The 26,568-nt window shown below is 33.4% G+C and overlaps 1 protein-coding gene across 13 annotated transcripts in view; it reads right to left on the bottom strand.

Moving 5' to 3' along the window:
* The window catches only part of LOC123696589 (obscurin), a 168,913-nt gene that overhangs the window by 103,641 nt on the left and 38,704 nt on the right, over nucleotides 1–26,568 (bottom strand). For 12 of the 13 annotated variants that reach the window (XM_045642962.1, XM_045642946.1, XM_045642954.1 and 9 more), the window contains 3 exons: nucleotides 16,319–16,444; nucleotides 12,306–12,476; nucleotides 11,910–12,075 (listed from right to left, as the gene is read on the bottom strand). In XM_045642962.1, the coding sequence (XP_045498918.1) occupies nucleotides 11,910–12,075; nucleotides 12,306–12,476; nucleotides 16,319–16,444 (463 nt within the window). Of the gene's footprint in view, nucleotides 1–4,057; nucleotides 4,081–11,909; nucleotides 12,076–12,305; nucleotides 12,477–16,318; nucleotides 16,445–26,568 lie in introns of those variants that run through there. The other variant, XM_045642970.1, reaches the window with a different exon arrangement.

Below are 26,568 nucleotides of genomic sequence, written 5' to 3'. Positions count from 1 at the left end.
ATTTATTTTATTTATTTATTTATTAGGGTACATCGACAGATCACGCATACATCATTCCTTAATAATAAATACAAAGTAAGAATATTCTAATGCTTGACCCTATTATAGATGTACACAGCATTACAAGAAAAACTAAAGATAAATGTAGTCAATGAGGATGTTTTATACAACTGAAGTAAGTATATTAATTCAATATTGCTTAATTCTAAAACTTGATGTGATATGATCCGTGCACTTTTCGTTTAAACATTGGCAAACTATCGTGAAAAATATCAAGGTTCGGAACTTTAGTGAGGTATTCATTGTAGGTTCTCAATAAGCGAAAAACTGGTGAGTTTGAACCGAGAGTTGTTCTACAAGTTGGAACGCTGAAAGTTCGGATAGGTTTTCTGGGAATCGAACGGGGAGCATTAAACATTATACTATTGAGCAAATCTGGGCTATCGATTGTTCCGTTTAACAATTTAAACAAAAATGTTAAGTCTAGGGTGACTCTTCTGTCCTGAAGTTTATCCATTTTGAAAAAAGCTAATCTATCATAGTAGGGGCGTCTATGCGAAATGCCAGGTGAAATAAAGGCAAGATACCGAGTGAACCTACGCTGTACAGCTTCCAGTCGTTGAGAGTGAACGGTGAAGTAGGGGTTCCAAGCGACACTTGCGTATTCAAGAACACTGCGAGCCATACTATTGTACAGAATAATCCGGGTACTATTAAAACGGAATCCTTTTGTGTTTCTTTTCAAGAAACCAACGACCAATCTTTATGAGATAACAATAATACCGAATTCATTCATGATCGAATCGACCGACTTCTCGAAGGCATTCTTTTCATGTCTCGACACTTAAATTGATGGAAGAGCTCTTTCAGAAGATCAATTATTTAACGACAAGTTTCACGTATAATGGGGTGTTTAATACAATAACGACATCTATAATCTTAATTATACTACAAATAAAAGTTAACATAACTGTAACACAACAATAAACAACCGAAATTACGTGTAAGCAACAGTAAAATGGTAATAAATACAAGCTCTGGAAGACTGATTCGCTAGTAAAGTCGGTCGGCTATAAATACCCCACCTTGACATATAACGAGTTGACGCCAACTTTAGATATTTGGATACGGTAGAACGGAAATGTAACTAATTTATGTACGTATTAACTTAAATTTAATGAAGTTGTTTGTGGTAATGTAATATTTCTGTACGACTAAAAGGGAAAAGAGAATTCATTAATAGCCCCTTTAAATGTTTGGCTGGTAATGCCTTGTTTTCTTGACTATACACGTTTACTTTCTATTTAGAAGTGTGTAGTATTTATGAACTAATGTCAAACTATTTTTGTATTAACAAATAAACCATGAAAAATACTTTACTAACGTACCTAAGTAATAACTTAAAAAACAATTCGACAATATTGAATACATAAAGAGCTTTTAAAACGAAACGTCTAGATACGCGTTATAATTTTCAACTTTATTCTCCAATTGGTTTCATTTTACTGTAAATTTTATAGGTAATTACAATTATTTTCAAAAAGGTTTACACTGGTCTTACAGTCTTCAATTACAAATACCTTTAGATTTTATAGTAGACTTATCCATACTAATATTATAAATGCGAAAGTAACTCTGTCTGTCTGTCTGTCTGTTACTCAATCACGCCTAAACTACTGAACCAATTTGCATGAAATTTGGTATGGAGATATTTTGATACCCGAGAAAGGACATGGGCTACCTTTTATTGCGAAATATGTACCACGGGCGAAGCCGGGGCGGACCTCTAGTACTATATAAATTTTTGATTATGAAAAGCTGCTTGTCCTGAATTAAATGTACACACTTATTCGTCTCGTATTGTTTTTTTATAACAGAAAAGAGCAGTGACTCAAAAACACTAGAAACATTGTTAACAGCAGTTCTTGAAGGCCCCAATGCCGTTAAATTTTATTCCTTAAACTAATAACGTTATATATTATATTGGTTTGAATGTAAAATTACTCTATGAACTCTATCAATGTCTTTCTATCATTGTTCCTTTTACCAAGTTACCAAGTTTAAGCCTAAGAACAGAACTTTAATAGAAGGAATTTTATGTTCTTGATCTTGAATGCCAAAATTTCCTATCAATCTATTGTATGCTTTGCTGTTAAATTGTACTTGCTTCTAATTTCTTATGCCTCCTCCACACTACTCGCGAAGTTCCTCGGCGAAGTACTCGGCCGAAGTTGACTGAAGTCCGCGGTGCTACACTACACACTCGTTCAACTTCGCGAGGAACGCATACGTTCATATTCAGAACGAACTTCAGGTAACTTCGTGCCCTTTGACTCGGGCGCAAAAACCGACAACAAACGGAAGTCGGCCGAGGCGAGGTAAAGTTGGACGAAGTAAGTCGAAGTGCCTCTCTACATTATTCTATTCGTCTAACCTCGTTCAACTTCGCGAGTAGTGTGGAGGAGGCATTAGGTAATAGTCCCATGGGTTATGTTAAAAAAATTCTGTCTTAGCCCCTTTTTTACCTTGAAACATCGAAGTAAGTGAACTTTTAAAAAGTATTGTATCGTAGAGCATTATGAACGCTTATACTTACGTAAGAACATACTTAATTTTTTTCTAAATACAATTATTATAGGTAAATATTTTGATATGTTGTGATAGTGAAATTTAAATGTTTTCATTCAAATCAGTGATGTGTTTAATCTGTTTTGATTACTGAGTGATTAAATTTAAATTTTGACGCGTTTACCTAACTATTCAAGGATTTAATATATTAAATTCTCTTACACTGTGTTAAAAGATTTGTGTTGTGTTATTACTTTGCTTCTTAACACTAGATTTATTAAATACTAGCTTCCACCCGCGACTCCGTCTGCGCGGAAAAATGAAGATTTATTTTTTTCTACGTATTTTTCCGAGATAAAAAGTATCCTATTTTATGCCCAGGATAATAAGGTATTATACCAAGTTTCATCGAAATCGAACCGTTAGTTTTCACGTAATACCTGAACATACAGACAGACAGATAGACAGACAGACAGACAGACAGACAGACACAAATTTTTTTAATCACATATTTGGGTTTGGTATCGATCAAGTAACACCCCCTGCTATTTATTTTTTCAATATTTTCAATGTTCACAACGAAGAAAGTATTTCAGAAACTGAGTATCAGTAAGTTAATATGTTTCCTTCTGAATGTAATTTTCAATACATTTAATAGCAATACATAATCGTAACATGTTGGAGCAATATGCGTGAAATGTCATTTTGACAGATGTCAAACTGCACAGAGTAAAAAGAAAGGTAAACGTATGACATATTAACTTTATGTAAAAATGTGTAATGATAAAATCCTAAAATGATACACTCTTTTCTCATTTATTACGAAATACGAGCAGGTGATATAAATTGTGATACTACGTTACCAATAACAAGCGCATAAGTATAGAGCTTTTAACAAGAGTGACCTTGAATAGAAATTTGATGGAAAAACGAATATAAGAGTGACGTTGTTGGCTTTTAATTGATTAGGTAAAAAATTATATAACTGTTAACTACATCAATGGTTATGTATTGTTTTTTTTTAAGAAATTATTTTTGTAAATAACATAAGGTAAATTATAAAGCTTTCAGTCGACCTGAAAACTATTAACTAAAATAATGTCGAGGTCAGTGTAGAGAGGTCACTCAAAATTATCTGATATTTTAAAAGAGAAAACAAAACGATATTTATTGATAGAAATTTTATGAAAACAAATTATCCGAACTTGTGACATTGAAAGTTAAACTTGAACAAGTGCTTGGTTAGTGTTATACATAATGACCCTTAAACTATTAAAATGTAGGTCAAGGTCACAGAGAAAACGAGCATAGGAAAATTGCGAATCGACGCCGCGCATCCAATAGACAACGGGCGTCCCACGCAACGCCTCAAAATAACCGGACGCCTGAAACACTACACCGTTCGACGCGAATGTCGGGAAAAATGATTATTTCGCAACGGCCTATCTATTTTTGCGGCACAATCGGACTCAGTACACCTAGCTCGTACCTGAGTGAGGGGGCGGGTGGCACAGGTTTGACAACACAATCACAGTCACACACTTCACTCCAGAGAGTGGTCGGGGGTCGATCAAGCAGAGGCGTGCTCTGTTCGCGGCCGCGGCATCCAGGCGACTGATCTGCACCATGCCTTGCCCAATCCACGGCTAAACTTAGATAGAGGATACATTTCTCTGGTGACGTTGCGGGCGGCAAGGTCGCCAAACAAACCTTGGGGTATCCTTGACAGGTCGATGTCATTGCTGATAAAGCTGACAGTGACATTAGTTGGATGAGACACGCGGCAGCAGGGATTAGGAGTCATTTTCAACCGTTATTTTTATTTCTCTATGAATAGGTAGTTAAAAGAAAAGTAGAGTTAGAAGAACGTGAAGAAGTAAAGCAGAGCTAGTCATGGATTTGAGATTTTATCAATGTTGAGACGATATTTTGTGACATAATAAACTATGCTGTATATTTCTCTAGGTAATACACTACTATGCACGATAGGAATGATAGGAGAGAAATGCATAGGTCTTCAGTATCGTGTAGCACCATACAGAGCTCTATAACAACTGGTCTTTACATGTCAATTTGGTTTAGATTATAATGTATAATTATATCTGTAATTATCTATCTTGCTAAAGAAAGGCTGCAGCGATTGCTCTGAAACCCCCAAGGCTTCTTGTAGCGGTGGATACCCGATTTTCAGAAATACTATCGTCTTTATCGTCTTTACAACTTAATGCAAATGCATTATATTAGTAGTATACTTTGCATAATAATATTATAGTTTGAATAATTTTTCAACTTATAAACAATAACTTTGTTTTTAAATCACAATCTATGGTCTAAATTTAAAACGTATCATGGGATTGATCCTTGTTATTTAGATTTCTATGGATTGATCAATCAACCTGCTCGCGATATTTATATTTAGGTCAATTATTATAAGAAACACTATGAAAATTCATTCGTTCTACATTTATTAATGTTTTGAAGGGAGTTAATTATTCGCTGAATCGAATGGTACATTAAAATCTTTGGAAATATACTGTAATATCAATAGATAGTTCTAGAAAGATTTTCACAATATAATTTTAATTTTTGAAATGATTTAAGTAGTACCATAACTGACGACAATGTTAGAAAAAATTAGATACCATTCGTTCAAAACTAGAAAAAACTCTTATCTTCTGATTCTCTTCAGGATCATTGCATCACATTTCATGTTTTATAGTTCCTCTCTACAGGTATATTTGAATTCAAATTCATATTTATCAGACCTGTATAACTCCGTAGTAATTTTTAGATTCCTAGTTATGTTACTAACTAACTAACTACTAATTACTAACTACTATAATTTACTACCATGTAAATTATACCAGATTTGGTGGCCAAACCCTCTTGTGGTCCAAAATTGAAGCGACAGCGAGAATAGAATGAAATCTATTTATCAATACCCTTATTCTAAAGTCATCATCATCATTATCAATTTCAATAATGAAAATTTCTGAAGTTTAACCGAAACAGTAATAGATACAGATCTAAATGTGAGATAAAGTATATTTGTTGGAATTATTTTGGGGTTTGACTCAGGTGTAGACAGTGTTGCGTAGGATAATAATATTCGGTGACGCGCTAACACCAGTCATTCAGCATTAGCGGAATGTACGATTAAACAGGAATTTATAGAATTGTTCTAGTAACTTTCGCCTGTGTGGGATCTCACGTGGTACACCTAAATGCATACCTTTTTGTCCTAACGAGTACTAACGTTAAATTATTTGGCATAGTTAGTGCTTTAAAAAGTGTATCAAAATAAGAGTAAAAAATGGATCAAAGTATAGTATGTTTATCGAGGTACCTATTCTCAGAAGAGTCGTAGGTAACACAAAGTAATTGTGAGTTGATGATACTGAACTCAAATATTTGTATTGAAATTAAACGAATATAAATATTCACAGCTGCAGTTTCTGGAAAGTGACCTAAAATAAGATAACTTATTGAAGATCTATTTCATATCCACTGAACATCTATACATATAATAAATCTGTAGAAGGGTCAATTCTGTACATTGAAAATATTGAAAAAATTAATAGCAGGGGGTGTTACTGGATCGATACCAAGCCCAAATATGTGATTAAAAATTTTTTTGTCTGTCTGTCTGTCTGTCTGTATGTTCAGGCATCAAGTGAAAACTAACGGTTCGATTTCGATGAAACTTGGTATAATTATACCTTATTATCCTGGGCATAAAATAGGATACTTTTTATCCCGGAAAAATACGTAGAAAAAAAATCTTAATTTTTCTTAATTTTTCCGCGCGGACGGAGTCGCGGGCGGAAGCTAGTTTATAAATAAGATAATATCACACCGTCTATCGCATAGCCAACGTCAGAAGAATTCAGTCAAATTAAAAGTTCAATGCCGTCACTATTTCTGCAGCGAATGTTGCATCATGATCAACTAATCTGCCATTTGTGCTACCAAAAATATGTAAACACGATTCAATGTCATCAATTTTATACTTAAGAGTTTTTCAGAACATAATATGTTCTTAATTCTTTTTCGTTTTGTTAATTTCTTAACTTTCTTTAAACGTCGACTTATGATGGAATTTTGTAAGAACTTATTCATGTAAATCTAATAGAATATATAACAAATAGTAGAATTTAGTATCAAAATAACTTCATCTCAAGCAAATTTCTGTAGGTAACGATAATAATAATCGATCAATTATTGCGCAGGAAATAGCCCACAAGTGTGTGCGCAATATAAATACGCATAATTACTCATAGATCTTTGGGCGGGAATTAAAATTCCTTTTATCATCAATTGAGGTTTTTCTTCGTTTATACACACCTGTCTACGTAGGTACGTACCTATTTTATTTAGTGCTACATAGCGATATATTTAGTTTTTATTTTTGATAAAATGGTTAAAATGGACATGGACTTATTTAAAAAGAGAGCCTACACCCACCTTCGAAAGTCGGTAACAGCCTCACAAAGGTAACTTTGTGAGTGCTCATGGGCGGTGGTGATCACCTCACTAGGTGACCCACCTGCTCCGTTACACGCTCTATTATAAAAAAAACGACGTGTGGCACTTGGGGACTGCCGCGGTTGCGCTATTGCATGCTATGCCTTCAAGCCACACCTCCGCCCGTCGGAGTGGGGAGCGTGAGGTCTTTTCGTTACGGAATTTTTCGATTCGGTCCCCGCGCTCATGGCCCGCAATAGAAGCTATGCAATAGCTTAAAAAAAATACCAGCTTGCAGAGGCAAAGACACAATGAGACCGATATTGATAAAAAAAATGTATAAATTATATCAAAATAATTATGTCAAGTAAATTTACCTACCCTGTTTTTTATAACTGTATCTTCTTCTGTAGCCCAGCACGCAAATCAAGAAACAAACGAGACAGGAACAGGCGTCAAATAGCTGAGTAGCAAATGCCAAAACAAGAACGCGGATATAGTAGAGTTTGATTGACGTGATGTGAGCCGAGACAGCTTCTATGTGTTCTAACCTAACACCTTTGACCGATATTTTGTGACAAGCTGGAGCTTAAAGCTAGGCAAGTATGTTGCTGTCATACAGTATTTTTTTATGTTCTTATTTTCCACAGAACAGTAAGAACATAATAGAAGTGCGATGTGGGCGTGGCCCACGTGTCACTAGTAAGGTAAGATCACCTAACTCGCTCTCATTTGTGCGCAGAAAAATATTCGAGTCGGTTGTCAACTGTCAAACCTTATTTCCATATTTATTCATTATTTAGAGCGTGTTGTTCGGTATAAGAGTGGAAAAATGATAGCAGACGAAATAATATCAGCAATCGAGGCATTTCATACCATCGGTAAGTCTTATTTTAATTTATTTTAAATATATTTTATGTTACAACTTCGCTTGTCGTAATTTGTCAAAAATTTATAAAAATATTAAGTCAAAATGAACCTTAATTCATAAGAAATAAGTACTAATATAGATTGAACAGCAAACAAGACTTTCTGGAATATTATTGCAATAAACAAACGAATGTCGGATTAGTGATGCATGTGGCGCATATCGACAGTATCGATACTTTAGAAAAGACAAACATTATAAATATTAAATTTTATTCTATTTTTCCTTAGCTTTCATTTGTCCTATTTATTTATAGATTTTCGAAAGAGCCTAATTTAAAAGAGAAATGGATAATAAATGCAACGTGACGAGTTAACTGGATGCCGAACAGCAATAAGCAGTCTAACAAAGGCCACCGATACATCAAACCTACGGCAGTTCCAAGATTTAAAATAATGCATATTTTCTGTTTGTTTTGTAAATATAGATTTATACTATTCTATTCCGTTTTTTATTTAAATATAATAATATGAAAAGACGTAACTACTTAGTAGTAATAAACATACTCCAAAATGTGACACATTATCCTATACTCATATAATAGAAACAAAAAAAAAAATGCACAAAAATATATTTATTTGTGAATTATCGATAACAAGGCTGACATCCCTTAGAGCATAGCATCAGGTTAATGTCAAGTTAATGTCATTAATTTAGAGTGACACAAATTTCAACCTTATCTTTATGTGTTGAGGTTCAAAGTTATATGTATTGAAAACCAACGCCCTCTGTTGTGGAATAGCTGAATGTTTTCGAATTTGGAATTTCTGAGCAAAGAGAAACAAAACAGCTAATATACCTAGGGATGTTATACTAAAATAAACCGTAACTTGGTTCGTTAGGGTACATATTGAAATGCTGAATTTATAACCTAAGTCAGTTTTTACTCAAATTAAGCTGTCCAATCAAAGGCATAGTTTACTTGTAGTGTACTGTATAACTATCGGTTTAAATGTGTGGTTTGGCGACACTGGTTTTCATACTAATTATGACATTATAGCACTTCTATTATGTTCTTACTGTTCTGTGTTATTTTCATAAGAAAACCACTTATGAAAATGAGAATACCTTTTTCCTTTAATTTATTTCTTTCGTTTATCCTGGATCGAATCGATATGATTTTAAAAGTTCAATGTTTAATTTATAAAATTAAAATTGCATTGATAATCTTTAGGAAATAAACTGATTACTGAACTGAAGCGAATTCTGCTTCGAATGCTTTGATAAGCTATAAGCTGAATTTGAAGTCATTTCTTATTTTATTTAACATCCTGTCCCTCTCCCTTTTCCAGTAGGCAACGCCCGTAACCTCAGTTACGATAGTCTATGGGCGGCGCACTTAGCTTACCATCAGGCAAGGCGTCGCGTCGGCTCGGTTGCCTTCTTATACGATAAAAAAAACTGAATGCTGCCTCGAAACCTTCAAGAAAATTTCGGTATTCTGAATACTGTATTCCTGAAAACGCCGGACGCATATTTATTAATACCTAGTTCTGATCTAAAACCTAGGTCAAGCAGACTGTGACTAATTAAAAATCATATATAAGCGGTAAACATGATAATGTAGTGTCCCCGATATGAAGGGAGTGACGGATCGTCGAGAACTATTCTAGTCGTTGGCGGTCTGCCGACGCGAGGCGCCGACTGGCTATGTGAAATGCTTTGGGTATTAAAGTTTATAGGAAAATGTATGAAAGATTGGCTTCACGACATAGTATAAAACAAAGTCGCTTTCTCTGTCCCTATGTCGCTTTCTCTGTCCCTATGTCCCTTTGTATGCTTAAATCTTTAAAACTACGCAACGAATTTTGATGCGGTTTTTTTAATAGATAGAGTGATTCAAGAGGAAGGTTTTAGTATACAATTTATTAGGTTTTAGACAAGGTGGGCGAAGCCTCGGTCGGTAAGCTAGTTTGCAAATATAAGGTTATTTGCTAATTTTGATCCTTCACGTATAGGTGATAAAAGCTTCTGTCTGATGCAGAAGAATTAATAAGTTGTCATAAAGAGCTGCTCATCTGAGCTTAATTGCGTAATTTATCTTAATTATGCTTTTATAATCACTTCCATTAGTATATACAAAATTTACAAACTATAGATTTTTATGGAATTAGCATTGTTAGCAACGAATTTGTCCTGATACTAGGGTCATGAGAATATATAAATCAAAACCTGACACTGTTAGATATGGTATACCCCAAGGCAGTGTACTGGGACCGCTATTATTTAATATATACATAAACGATTTCCCTAAAGCCACTAGAAATAGCATAGTTATGTTTGCTGATGATAGTACTGCAATTTTCACTTCGGAAGACATAATAAACCTTAAAGAAGATGTGACAGACTCCCTTGACAAAATGATTACATGGCTTAAAATGAATAACCTGACATTAAACTTAGAAAAAACAAAACTAATGACATTTACTAGACATAAATTAAGTAACTCCCTGAACATAATGTACAAAAATAAATTATTAACGCAAATAGATGATACAAAATTTTTAGGTATATACATAGATGAAAATTTGAATTGGAAGGCTCACATTGAACATATTTGCTCGAAACTAAGCAAATTATCTTATGCCCTTTATATGCTGAGAAAAGTAGCAAACGAGGCAACTCTAATAACTGCGTATCATGCCTATGTGAATTCCATATTACGCTATGGTATAATATTCTGGGGTAATAGTACAGATATAGAAACGGCATTTAAATCACAAAAACGGTGTATAAGAGCTATATCTGGTATAAAGCGAACCGACAGCTGTGCTCCATATTTTAAAAAATTTGTACTTTTGACTCTACCATGTTTATATATATATGAAGTTATAATGTTTGTAAAATCTAATCTAAGTATGTATGACCACTACCAAAGTAAGCGTAATAATCATAAAATATGTATGTTACCTAGTAAAACAAGGCACTTTTCTAAAAGTATTTTTGGAATGGGTCCAATATTGTATAATAAATTGCCTAAGGCAATGGCAGAAATAGGAAATACAGCTCTATTTAAATCTAAATTAAAAGAACTTTTAGTACAGAAATGTTATTATTGTGTAAGGGACTACATTAATGATAAATCACTTGACATTTAATATGTATAATAACTATTGACTTATTGATGTGTATTTTTTTTTTATTATTAATGAATTTGATAATTTAATTATAATATTGAAATTTAGGATAAAATTATTAATTGTAATTCCATATGCCTTGACGGGTAGAATATGACTGGATCTCATATTTGTATAACACCTTGTATTGTACCCATGTTCATGGAATAAAATATTTGAATTTGAATTTGAAATTTGAAATTTGTTTTTGTAAGATCTACATAGAAGCTAAAAGTAGCGCCATCTAGTACAAAGCTGTAAAAATCTTTTAATCATAACGCCATCTATTTTACAGATGATTAGATTTATATATGCGCCATCTGTTATTTAAAACCGCAACGAAAATAAAATAAATGTTTTAGTTTCTTGTTTCGCCGCTAGATGGCATTGATTAGTGAAAAGCTCAGTCTTAGTAATATTTATCATTATTACTGTTCTGTGATTATTAAGATGGTTTTATTTATATTGATGTTCGTCAAAATCAGTATTCTGTAATTAAAATCGCTTTCGACCCACTTTTATTATACACGGACAGATTTAATTAAACCTGTGTGTACTTATCAAGGATCCGTGATAGTTTCTTTTATTACTTGTTCACAGATATATAAAAAAAGAGTGTGTGTACTTATGTACACGCGTTAGAAGTTATACTTCTTTGGCGTATGGAAAAAAATACTAGAATATACAACTTGAACATAGTTATCAATTTTCATACAACCTGGAACTAACTTCATGCTGTTAAATTTAGGTGTCGGTGTGCGCGCGCATCGTAAAAATTCACTCTTATCATTTTTCTCCATCGCGCCATAAGAAGTATAAGTTCAAAATCTGACCTGAAAATACTTCTTAACCACGGGATGTATGGCCAATAACTTCTGTGCTTTGGGCTCGTCCCGGCAATATGCCACGTGCTTGTCGAACTCCCGCTCCATACGCAAGAGGGCTCTGCCCAGCATACGGGGCTCTCCTGCGTAGTACTTTATGCCTTCTAGCAGGGTCCTGTGGAAAAAGGTTTTATAAGGTATCTGGCGATAGAATTTACATAATGGAGATTTGACGTAGACAAAAAAGGAGCAGCTTTAGTTAAGGGTGCAGCTCAAGAAATAGAATATTGAATTTCGGAACGGAATTTCTCGATTCGGTCCCCGCGCTCAAGGCCCGCGATAGAAGCTATGCAATACCTTAAAAAGAAGAAAAATGTAGTATGTAAATTTAATTCAACCACTCACGTATTATGAAACTCGCAAATTTGCTTAAAGTTCGCGAAGAGGAACTCTCGGCAGTCGAACACAGCTTTGGGTGTTGTGGCCTTGTCCATCGGCCGCATGTACTGGCTGACCACTTGCTGCATGTCCCTGCCGAACTCCTCTTCAGTCTCGATTAATTCGCGGACCACGGCTCTGGAAGTAGTATATTATATTGATCTTCTAATGTATAAAATTTTAGGTCATTAAAATTTTTATCTATATGGAATAAGAAATGTTTTTGTCAATTTGTTTTGAATAGATACTATATTAAACTAGAGTGAAATATTAAATAGAAATGAGCAAATAAAAAATAAATGCACAGGCACTTCTTAACTGCTAGTTTTGAAAACAGATCAATTGACCTAATTAATGACCACTAATTGGACATCTAAATTTAAAGACACACGCCCAGCAATATATTTCTATCGAACTTTGGATATCTGGGGGCACGGTAGTGCCCCCGCCAAGACGAGCCAAGCGATCAAGCGACGGGCACTACCTACCTTTTCTCGAAGCGCTTCGACGTTTTTTTGAACCCTCATAACTTGGGTTTGGATTATGCTAGATCAACAAAATTTTCGGGATATATTGTCAATAGCGGACTTATTGAATATATTAATTTTATTTATTAGTTTTAATGACATTAGCTTTTATACTTCAGATTTTATTTATATCTAAAAAACGCTAATTTCGTCACTGACTCACTGATGATCATCAAAATTCTTATGGTATTTCCTAATGTCCTAGAAAGCTGAAATTTTGTATGTAAGCTAGTATTAGCACACAAACAACAAAAAAATTATAAAACTTGTAACTTTCATCCCCCATCCCCTTAAACTAGGGGATGGGAGTTTGTATAAGACCTGTAATTTTAAATTAAATTTTGATGACGCTAGAGGTCTAATCTAATAATCTAAAACTTGGTTCCCCTAGATATATATAGATATATATATGTTTGTTAAAAAAAATTAGAAGTTTAATCGACATATAAAATTTTGTTACAAACAACTTACAAAAAGAAATGAAATCCCACCAAAAACATTTTCATGTAAAATGTTGCCAAGACGAGCCCATATGACTCGCACTGTCAAAAAGTTATCAGATCTCATGTAGAGCCAAGCTTCTAACACTACACGCCCTAACTCTACAAGGCCTAACTTCACAAACTCTACACCTTAGTCAAAATATGTGGCTTGGCCGTTCGTTACTACAAGAACTATTGTATAACACAAAAGTTATGAACAGTGAATTAATTTTTCACCTTACGCCGATGTGAATGTAGCGAAATGGCCAAGCCACATATTTTGACTAAGGTGTAGAGTTTGTGAAGTTAGGCCTTGTAGAGTAAGGGCGTGTAGTGTTAGAAGCTTGGCTCTACATGAGATCTGATAACTTTTTGACAGTGCGAGTCATATGGGCTCGTCTTGGCAACATTTTACATGAAAATGTTTTTGGTGGTCTATATCTCAGGATCACATACTTCATCTATGACTGGTCAATACCACCCTAATGTATAATCGCAGATTCAGTACATCTTACAAGCAATTAGCGACAAATTTGTCACGCATAATGCATCATGTAAATCAACTTATCCAAGCACTTGATATATAGCCGTCTCTGGCACTCGCTGAGCGGGTAACGAGACAGGCCCTGAGTAATTGAGTACCAACTTGATGCATAGTTGCCGTGAATCGTATTTTGGCACTGAAGGTTTTTGGAAGTGAGCGGGGAATGCACTTTTGTGGATTTATTTTGAGATATAAAAATAAATGTTAAACTTTTTGCGTTGACGTAATTAGGTTCGTTCTGGATAAATTGAAGAAACGTGTTTGCTGATATTTCCTCATTCTCTTTTCAAATGTTAATCAGAAAATACTTTTGACGAAGGACATTTTTTTACAGCTTTTTTTTGCGGATACGTCACAGTTCGCCTTTCCAAATTAAAACATTACTTCATTCAATTGCAGTAAAATTGGCTATGCTTATCAATTTTCCAAATATATATCTATCTATAAATGACATGCCAAAGGTCTGAGTTGATTGAACATCATGTTAGCCAACGTACTCGCCATCTACGTACGTCTTCACTCAACGTGTCATGAAATTTATGATAAATGTTTTCAGGAGTAGCGAGTACGAGTACAGTATACTCTTGATTCATGAGCGTGAGTCAGTCACTTTTATTGTTTGTTTCTTTTCAATGGTTTGAAGACAGTAATGTCTCTGTTGGAAGGATAATAATTGTTCCCTTCGTTGAGATTTTTGATGATCTCCAGGATTTTTTAGTCTGAGGCAAGTAAGATATAATCTGCATAGGAAACCCTAAATGTGTCTGTTATCCAAATCTGTTATGGCATACGAGTGGGTGCACATCATAAATTTTAGTTATGTTAAGTGCTGGAAACTGATACATTCAAACTTTATTTAGTAGCAACTGGCAGATCATCTATTTGCACTTAATTTTGGCACCATTCACACTTCCAAATCGATTAATAATTATTTTATATTATGCAACAGACATACTGAAATGAATTAACATTTGGGCAGCTGATTTATTTAAAACAGCGAAAGAAAACTAAAGAAAATAATCATAAGTAGGAAATTCTGTATTTAAATGAACTTTCAAGTGTTTTTATCGTGGTAGTAGTAGTAAAAGGAATTAAATTCTTATTTAACTAGCTGTGCCCTGCGGTTTTGCCCGCAGTGCTCCACTTCTGTTGGTCTAAGCGTGATGACATATAGCGCGTAGCCTTCCTCGATAAATGAGCTATCCTACACTGAAAGAATTTTTCAAATCGAACCAGTAATTCCCGAGATTAGCGCGTTCAAACAAACAAACATATTCTTCAGCTTTTTTATATTAGTATAGATTAGTATAGATATACTCGTATCGTGTGATGTTTTTTAATCCGTGTTTTTTCCAAGAATCCTCATTCAAGTACCACATAACCAGAATCAGGTCTACATCTAAATGTGTCTTTAAATTCGCGACAAATTAAGGGCATGAAGATAAACACATCTTCAGGCAATACTTTGCTGTCGACATGTGCCCCACTTCCGAAGTGATCATCTGGAAACCAATTACGATCGAAAAAAGGGGGTAATGCGTTTATTGCACGGAATATGTCAAATACGTTTTAGCGGTATGTTAATCAGATGTTTTTTTAAGTATTTGATTTTTCTTCACGTTCTTTTTCTTGTTGGAATACCTGCACATTTATGTTCCGTTCAGACTATATTTTGTATGTATTACCTAACCGTTATTCCTTGTACTCATATACGAATCTTATAATTATCAAATATGGTCATTGGTCATACCGTCTAGCTTTGAAAAACAAAGAGTTTAATTTGTTTTAGTTTTGTTTTGTAAGATTTCATTCCGTTCGCTTTTGGCCCTTTGATTACTATCTCGCGTTATAATGTTATAGTGAATCACGAAACACCAATAAATGTAAGAAAACATAAATCTAAAGTGACATATTATGTTAGTAATAACACTAATATTTGTCACATTAACATATGAATTGTGTCTGTTGGTGCTCAGGGAGACATGCTACAATGTAGCGGTAATATTATTATGTAATGAAAACCGAAATATCGTTGTCATATCGAATTAACCATGAAGAAATTATATGTGTTTAAATAACAATAGTAATATGTACCTATGTATTAAGAGTTCTGAAGGTCGAACTCCGAATATTGAACACATTTGGAATTTTTTTAAATAATATATAAAAATTTGGAGTGCATCCCGTAATAGGTACCTATTGGCCAGAAAGGATAGAAAAGAAAAGGGAGAAAAGAAACTAGCAATAGAAGTCACACAAACCACACATTCACTATTAAATAAGGTAAGCTGGACAAATTTAGGTTAAACTGTAATACGTTAGCAAAACGTCTCCAATCATCGAAACACAAAACAGTTACCAAGTCCGTTAATAAAAGCAGAAAACCATCAAAAAAACACAAATCAGTAACTAAACAAAGCTACTCACTGTCGCCTGGCAGCGAGCGCGGTGGCGTCCCGCTCGGGGCGCTCGCGCAGCACGTGCGCGGGCACGAAGCCCTGCCGCGTGCGCAGCTGCTCCTCCTCCACGTCGTCCACCACACGCACCAGCCATCTGGAGATGGTGTTCCGTTTATTCATTTTGATTAAGCTTCATTTAAGTGGTGTTAAATTTAGTACATCGGTTTATTAATTCAACTAGACTTTCCTTTCAATCGTCATCATACATAGACTTCTTAAAAGCGCTTTGAATTGTCATTATACAAAGGAATAAGATTATGAGCAATTTATGCCCTTTCAAAAGGTTTCAAAAGGTAGGCATTTTACAGAAATATCGGCAATGAATTCTAAATTTTCTCTTATCAAAGCATATCAATTGTATACCTAGGATTATTATAATATTATGTATAATGTATATAATACAAAAGACAACATGATTTTGCATATTCCACATTATAGGAGAGTGGATGTTATGTATGATATTGTCTCCACTACGTGATCCAGCCAATTTATTTAGACACACGATTACAGACATCTATAGATAAGTATTTTATTTCCACTTTGAAAATTACCGAAGTTTTATTTTCTGAATTGAAACTTGAAATTTAAAATAAGTACCTACGCAAATTAATTTAAAACACCAATGTTGATATTTCGATTACTTCTGACTGGTTTTCAAACTCCTCAAATTAACGATCAAAAACCTTAAATGTTTATATAAATATGATATTTATAACGAATCCGCGAATAGCCTCCGGTGTTGCGCCTCTCTCGTCGCCCGTAACATCAACACATCATACTCGAACGTTTGCGTAACCGATTGCAAGAGATATTAATACTTTGAAAGTATTAATATTTCGTACAGGTCGTATTTCATCTTTATTAGAAAACTATTCTGAGACAATATTAGAAATGAATCTCGTCATCATTTACGTAGTTATAGGCAAAGGACCAACTTTTAATTACGCAAAGTAATTTGTGTGAATTAGGATTTATTATATGTCAAGCAACAAAAGCTGTTATCCTAATTTTATTCGATGCGTCTTTTAACAAAACAGCGATCAAAATTCCATATGATCCCTGTTCGGATCCTATAGTTGTACAAAAAGCCAAAACAATGAAATGGTCAATGCCGATAAAGTTTCAGATAAATGTATGGATAAACCGACAAAGATTACTATGGGTAATATTTTTAACACATAGGTTAATGTATTTTATTTCAATTTTCCACTCGGCTTACAACCTGCCAACCAGTTAATCTAGGTCTTTTTAGTTTTGTTTCATCTTTTTACAAATAGCTAGATTTGTGTTTAGTACTAGACTGACGAGCGGACATCGACCCTTGCCTGTGACGTCACAACGACATGTTTAGACATGTGCTATTTCGTTTTTGACCGAGTTTTGAAAAAGGGTATAAAATCGTCATGTAGATATATGATATTTGAATACTATTAATTAGGTAACTAGGTATGAGTATGACATGAGGTCATTATAAATACTCAAGTCGAAGTCCTCGAAGATCTTGATATCTTGGAGGACTTAGAAAGAAAAAAAATTATAGTTGCTGACCATATTTTTAAAGATCATGGTAAAGGAAGGATTGAAGTAGTTGGATCACTTGCTCCAGTAACATGATGTCTTACAGCAATATTATTTGCAGTCTGCAAACCCGAATCAATAGCAAAACTATCTATCTATATCACAGGTACTTTGCCGATCAAAATTAAACTATTTTAAGAATACGCAAAATAAAATCGTATACCTGTTAAATATTGCACACGGAGCAAGAACGCGAATCATAGGTACGAAAATATAATCGTGTGGATTGGAAATATCATTCACCTTTACATCTGACTCATGGAAATATTAGATTTTCCATGCGTTAGTTTGAGATGGAAATACTGAATACTGAATTGAATCTTTTTAAATGCTAGAGAAGTTTAAGCGATTTGCTTTCTGAATTTAGGTACAGTCATACAAATAACATGATCAATATAAATAGGTTATAACATTCCAAATAGATTGAGTTGGAAGTTGTTGATATTTTTTTGTTGTATATGTTTAATCTCATAGATTTCGTCTATACCACAGTCTATAATACAATTATTCATATCTGAGGTTGGTATGGATTTAAAAACATATTTATCTACTACTTGCCGATAGTGTAGAAATATCTAGTACTTTCGATTTTCTAAATCTCAAATAGAGCGTGTCGTATTTAGTGGACAGCTCATAAAAGCTGTCTAGACGTGTCTACACAACAAGTGAGTACTTGTCTTATGTGATATTTCCTGGTAACTACACTACTTTCTAAGTATTTCTATTTTCTTTTTATATAATTTACACATTTTAATAAAAAGAAAAAGAAGATATTTTTCCACATTACACTAGGCAACGCCGCAACTCGAGAACGTGATTAAAATAGCAATTTAATTCATTTTTTTTAAGTTTTCGAGTACTTTCTAGAAGGTTCTTGCGGAATGAAAAAATTATAAATTTCACAGAACGTTGGAAGATTTCAAGAAACACATAGGTATTGGATATTTAAACTTTTCATATACTATATAAAAATTATTATTATCTGTTTGATTGTCCTTAAATTATGAGGGTAGTTCGAAAATTCATGTTTGCTGTTATTATCACACGATTCTACGGTAAGTAAATTTTATGCATTTGTAATATTATTTATGAGAATTGTAAATCTGTATAAAACAATATAAAATGTACCTAGTGATAAAGGATAAAACAAAAATTATTAAAGGAATATTTTTTGGCTCTAAGTACTAGGTATAACTGTCAAAAATTGCGGGTTAAGGGTAGAACTCCTGCGTCAGCCAGTAAAAACGGAAAATCATAAGGAAATAGTGCGCAAAAACAAAACATGAGTAACACATATTTACGAAGTGAAATTTCCCAATATAATAATGAAGAAATAAATCGTTCAAGTGCGAATTCGAGACGAATTTATCGTTTAGCCTACAACTGTCGGCTGTCAACGAAGTTTCATTGCACGTGACGGTAATGCAGAGGATGTTGACCTTAACCTATATTTTTTTAAACTTCGAATTTCATATTTTGACATTTAATTATTAAAACATGTTATATTTTTGAAAGAAAATTAAAAATTGCATTTAAAAATAAACAGTTAGTGGATGAATTGAAGAACGGAATAAAACTTCGTTCAATGTAGCATTGTTTGGTATCTTTCTTTGACCATAACAGCAATAATTATGAACATAACAATACAGTTTTGCTAAAGTAAAGTATAGACTTTAAATGTCATTACATATTTTAACTAAACATAAACGTCAGGTAGTTCTTTTAATTCATAATTCATTTTCCCCTGACAAGGCCATAAAACAAGCCCCATAAAATCCAATAACCATTTGGCAATAGAACAATCGAAAAAAATCGAAAAAAATCTATGACAAGTTCATCGACCCCGCCACGCCAATTAACTTTACCATCGAAGCGTACGACACGAAATTACGAGAATATTAACACGTTTACGTTTCATTTAAAAGCTATTTAAAGTGTGCTCAATCAAGGGCAAGCTATACGAACCGTACGAAATATATTAGCTACTAGCTTCCGCCCGCGACTCCGTCCGCGCGGATGTCGGTCTTCGCGTGGATGGTTATTTCTCCATTTTGAGTACCTCTGTCAATAACATCTTATAAATATCTATTGGACCCAATTCCCAAATACGGCTAGGCCTATAATAATACGCAACGTGTGTTCGCGGTTCTACGGAACAACGTCTATGGATAAAACTGAAAAATTAAGATTAATTTTTTTCTACGTATTTTTCCAGGATAAAAAGTATCCTATTTTACGCCCAGGATAATAAGGTATAATTATACCAAGTTTCATCGAAATCGAACCGCTAGTTTTCACGTGATGCCTTCACATACAGACAGACAGACAGACAGACAGACAGACAGACAGATAGACAGACAGACAAAAATTTTTTTATTCACATATTTGGGTTTGGTATCGATCCAGTAACACCCCCATATATACATGTTATGTATATATGGGGGTGTTATTAAAAATTGTAGCTGTATATTGAAAATATTGAAAAAATAAATACCAGGGGGTGTTACTGGATCGATACCAAACCCAAATATGTGATTAAAAAAATGTTTGTCTGTCTGTCTGTCTGTCTGTATGTGAAGGCATTATAGGCCTAGCCTTGGCCTAGCCGTATTTGGGTCCAATAGATATTTATAAGATGTCATTGTCAGAGTTACTCAAAATGGAGAAATAAACCGTCCACGCGAAGACCGACATCCGCGCGGACGGAGTCGCGGTCGGAAGCTAGTATTGTATAAAATGCTTCTAAGATTTTTGTGAAGCGGTTCATATTAAAACTGTGCATTATAATTTAACACTTTCTTTTTTTATTGAACAATAATTTTTAAGGATGTTTCATTATGTAACTATCTGAATCCTAAATAAAACAGTGTTGTAAAACTGTAAAAAGGAGCTGTAAATTTGAAAGTCGTCTTCTTGAGCTTTCCTTGTTTTATAAAGTAGCGAATAAAGTCGTACCTACTACATCGTTAGCTTTCTAGTAAGATTGTAGAGATATTCAATACCTAATCAGGAATGTATTTTTCTTTTTTGTCTAAACGTAAAAACTACTAGGCAGTATTTTCTATTTACAATTATTATTAGAGTATTTTTTATTGTTTCCTCTGCGAATTGTGTTTAATACGAATATGATAAGTAAGTTTAGGTTTCATAAACAATATAAACATACAGTTGGTTAAAATAACATTCCCCTAGTATATAAGTATTACTATGATATTATTGCAAAACAAAATGTAAAATTAAAAAGATATACCTAAGCGTGATGTGAGCTTCCGTTCTAGTTCCACACTTGGAGTTCATGGCACAGGGTTAAACTCACAGAACAGTGTTAAACTCGACCAACGTCGTAAAAACTTTTTACGTTTTGTGATGAAATTCTAGATGAATTTGTATGAAATAGTTACAAATATGGTGTATCTGTTGAATAAAGTAAATGAAATTGGTATGTCAACACTAATATTATAAAGAGGAAAGGTTTGTATGTATGTATGTATGGTTTTCACGCATAAACTACTGGACCGATTTTGATGAAATTTGGCACAGATAATCGTTAGACCCTGAGAAAGAACATAGGCTACCTTTTATCGCGAAATATGTACCACGGGCGAAGCCGGGGCGGACCGCTAGTTTGTAAATAACATGAGTACCTACATTTTTTTTAAATGGTGTCTAAATTACCATATGCGTAGATATCCAATATTATAAATGGTACGTAAAGAAAATATATGGATATAAAATTAGCAAATAAAAACAGTAAAAAAGATTGAGGAAAAAGAAGAGAAAACACAAACAGGTGTTTTACATAAGATGAAAAAGACAATAGAATTGTGTTCTGAATTTTAAAAAGTAGTCCGGTATAAAATTTCCAATCTATTTAGGTCTTAACGTAGGTAGATGGAAAACAAGCTTGTTTTCTAGATAATTCAATTTAAGTTCACATGTGTTTCAATAAAAATAATTTGAGACAAAATAATTTGTACGATGTACAAATTACAATGACCCCGAAATATAAATCTATATAAATTATTTTTTGTGCATATAACTCAATTTATATTAATAATCTTATCATAGTAAACAGTGAAAAACCACCAAAATGAAATTCTATCCATACTTTTTTATATTATAAATACGAAAGTAACTCTGTCTGTCTGTCTGTTACTCAATCACGCCTTAACTACTGAACCAATTAGCATGAAATTTGGTATAGAGATATTTTGATACCCGAGAAAGGACATAGGCTACTTTTTACCCCAGGACATAGGATAGGTTTTATTCCGGAAATCCCACGGGAACGGGAACTATGCGGGTTTTTCTTTGACTGCGCGGGAAAAGCCGCGGGTGGAAAGCTAGTAATAAATAAAACTATTCGAAAACGTACATTAAACTATACTATATTCTTACTTTTTACGAGTAAGATTTGGCACATATTATTTTGACCACCATAAATAAATCATTTATAAGACCCTTTTTCTTCATAAAATAAATAAATTAAATGAACATGTCACAATGTCTTTGTTTCGTTTAATAAATCTACTCTATTTCTATATATTTAATATATTTTACTGTAAAAAAATCACTTGTAGATTTTTCTGGCGCCAGGCTCAGGTTTTTACAGCCATCTAAACATTTACGAGTGCAGCGTTTTCATTAAAATTGTAAAATACAAGATACATTTATTTTAATTTAAACAGTGTGTATAAATCTTATGTACATCGACATCCCACTTAGTGGTAAAAAGATGTAGAAATTGTTCTTTAATGGAAGCATTTTAAAAATATTGTTTAATCTGTTAAATTAAATAAATCATCAAATGTTATTATAATTGCGCCCACACGAATCAGGATTTCATAAAGTGTACCTACTAAATAACTTTTCATATGTCATAATATGATTTTTAATATTTTGGTAATTTTAAATTCATGGATTTTGAGTCCAAACAAACCATTATAATCCAATTTTATACCCATTTATCGCTGGGGGGCATCGAAAATCTTTGGACGTGATAAAATAATAGTAACAACTTTTCCCTTAAAAATTTAAAAAAGGATCAAACCGCAGATTCACGATCTTAATTTATATATGTGCCGCAGATTTATGGTCTTAATTTATATATATGACTCCAGAATATCTCATTGATATAACACCAACAAACAACATATTAATACTTAATCCCCAGACAAAACTATGTCTCCCGTCAGGAACAAGACAAATACACAAGCTATTATTGCTATTTCCATCACAAAGAAATCGCAACAACATCTAAATTAGCTCAACAAATATGAATTAGGAAGCGTCGACACGGAAAGACAAGGCATCTGGAAATGGAACAGAAACAGTATACATATTTGTATAGGTGGGTGTTATTTAAAGCTCATAATGCGAAAGTTTGTGAGGATGGATGTGTGTATGTCTGTTACTGTTTTCATGAAAAAACTATCGGACGGATTGCATGAAACATTACAGTAATATAGGTTATATACAAACACAATATGAGCTATAGAACTACTTGATTTTTCTCGAGGATTTGTTCAAGACTGAAACCGTGGGGCAGAACTTGTATTTTATATTCAACTGTTACCAGCGGATTCATCCGCGTGGTTAAATCAAATTCTCAAGGGAAATCTATCCATTCCTAAATTTTATATCCGGCAACAAAAATTATAGGTGATAAAAACGTAACAATTTTTCATTTAGCAGGTGTGCAATATTAGTAGGTCATTGACCCTTGGATATTAGTAGGAGACCTTGATTAAACACCTTCATATTTACAGGGAAAATAATCACAAACATTTGTATTACTATGTCCCAGTTTTGACATCAAAGAATTATTAACATTTATTATATCGCGTAAAAAAGTTATAAAATTTTTATTTCTTAGAGATTATAGATAAATCCAGATTATTTTTGAACGTAAATAAAGATTTATTTTTAAGATAAAGAGACCGGAATAATTTGTGATCTATTTTCTGTTTTTGAGGTAAATGTTTGCAAATAAAAATATGTTGCGATTTGATTATTATTTTCTGAGAAATGTATAAGCAAACAAACTACTAATTCCTTAAAAGGTGTGACATAATTATGACAATTCAATCATTAGGTATATGAAAAAATTTCTAAACTTCCAAAAATACTCTATTTACGGAAACTGAAGGTAATTTAATATCTATAAAATTATGTTTCAAAAACTCTATGTTCATAGAAATTCCTGTGAAATATGACCTGTAAAAACCATCGAATCCTATACCAATCTAATTATAATAATTGCTTCACAAAACCATAACCCATTTTGCACAGTCGGTTAAAAATATAACTGCCATAACAATAAATTAGATTTAGAACGGCAATATAACGAATGACTGCAAATAAATATAACAGACGTCGCTTAATTTTATTCAACTGTGATATATTTCTGTTTCTACGAACCTAACAATGCTCATTTTATTAATTTGAGAACAGATTATATTTGACTTCGGCTATTTTAATTAAGCTTTTGAAGGCTTTTGATTAAGAGGATTAGATTAGGCCGTTTATAATTCCATTTTTAAATCTTTATAAGACTGTGTTTTGTTTTTTATTCGCATTTCTATGATTTGTCACGATACAAGATAGATGTAATGAGATATCAGTACTATCGAGTAGGAATAATTAATGCATTTAATTATAATATGGAGGTCTTCAAGGGGAGAGTGAACAGGTACATTCTAGGGAAGCGTGCTCCATCTTAGGCCACATCTCAGCTTACCATCAGGCGAGATCGTGGCCAAGCACTCCCCTGTTGCACTAAAAAATATTCTAATACACACAATTGTATATATTATAGAAATTCATCCATTTGAAAGAATGATCATTCTTCGAATGATTCATAGAAACTACCCTCCTATGAATCCATTCATTCATAGGAGGGTAGTTTGCGCCTCGAGAGTGAACAGCTGATTTTAACGTTTATGCGAATAATTATTTTAATTTAAAGTATTTAAGTTATATATCGCTGTGTAATTTGTGAATTTAGTGGGACATATTTATCGGAAGCAGGTTTGGAAGTAATATTCGTTTCAAAACTACGTATATTATTAATTACCACTACCATGATCTGTGCCGCGTGTAAGAAACTCTTAAGACAGGATGAAAAACTGGACTGTACAACCTGTACGGGGTCTTATCACTATAAGTGCATTAACATTTCCGTCGATTTTTTTAAGAAAAATCTTAAAGATTTAAAGCGATCATGGCTTTGTCCTCTTTTTAAAAATGTCACATCTAGACGTAAAGGTGATGAAACACCCGCTAAGGCCCAGCTTGAAAACAATTCTCAGAAAACCAGTCCCTCATCAAATAGTTCCTCTGTTATTCCAACTTCCCCAATTACATACGATCAGTTGAAATCCCTACTGGAAACTAACATAAGTGCCGCCCTTACCGAGATAACAAAAGAGTTTTCGAACACTATTAATGTCTTGCGTGATCAATTGGCTGATTATCAAAACGAGCTGCATACTCACAAGGAGAAAATCCTGACACTGGAAAACGATAACGCTTCACTGAGGGCTGAACTAAGCACCATACAACCAACTTAAATTCGTAGTAAACCCACGATTAAATAATTAGTAGGTATTACCAATAGATATAATCCCGCATCCTGATATATAGCTATTGTTCAAAAATATATACTGCAATTATGTTATTAAACTAAAATTCAAAATCCTACTAATATTCTATTATCTAATATTTCTAATTTAAATTATAAAGGCGAAAGTTTGTATGGATGTATGGATGTTTGTTACTCTTCACGTAAAAACTACTGAACCGATTACAATGAAATTTAGCACACATAGAGGGTAACTTGGATTAACACATAGGATAGGGGGCCGGGAACGGGAACTATGCGGGTTTTTCTTTAAAAAACGCGAGCAAACCCCCGGGCGGATAGCTAGTAAGATAATATAGTTGTTGTCACAGAATTGAGTTCATGTAACCTATTATTATGTAAAGAAATATCTGTAATTATATAACTTCTATTTAACTAGAATTTAGAGCTCTCATAGTTTTATTTTTACAACGACACACAAATCTACATTTTGTAAGGCGTTTTTCTTGTACTACTTGTGACTTAACGTCGGTTGGGGAAAGGAAATCATTACTCTTAAACTAGACGTTACATTACATTCATTTATATTATTGTGTGATTAATTTTTGTATGATATTGTTTTAAAAACGATGTTTCTCTTAGGGCCGATTTTTCAATGCTTGGATAAAACTTATCCGTCCAATAAAATATTACACGATAATATTAAAATGTCACGTAAACTGTCAAATACGGGTAATTAGAATACGTTTTTAAAATTGTAGTTTTATACATTATTCGACGAATAAGTTTTATCCAAGCATTGAAAAATCGGCCCTTAGTTACTTATGTTTTTGTAAAAGTGTCGGAAATTGTAAGTATTCATTCCAATGCTTATGTAAAAGATGTATATAGACTACAGACCAATTAATTATGGGTTTTATTCAAGATAATTTTAAATCAACGAAATTTGAGTGCAGCTCACAGTTATTGCTTTGTTAATAGGGCCAAATTCAATCACTGAATATCTGTGAATTTGCGTCACATGGCTACAACGAAAGCTTACTTATAATATTGTACAA

The sequence above is a fragment of the Colias croceus genome, chromosome 1 (genome assembly GCF_905220415.1).
Source record: "Colias croceus chromosome 1, ilColCroc2.1".
In the NCBI taxonomy this organism is placed as follows: domain Eukaryota; kingdom Metazoa; phylum Arthropoda; class Insecta; order Lepidoptera; family Pieridae; genus Colias; species Colias croceus.
This window is presented reverse-complemented; position numbering and strand designations above follow the sequence as displayed.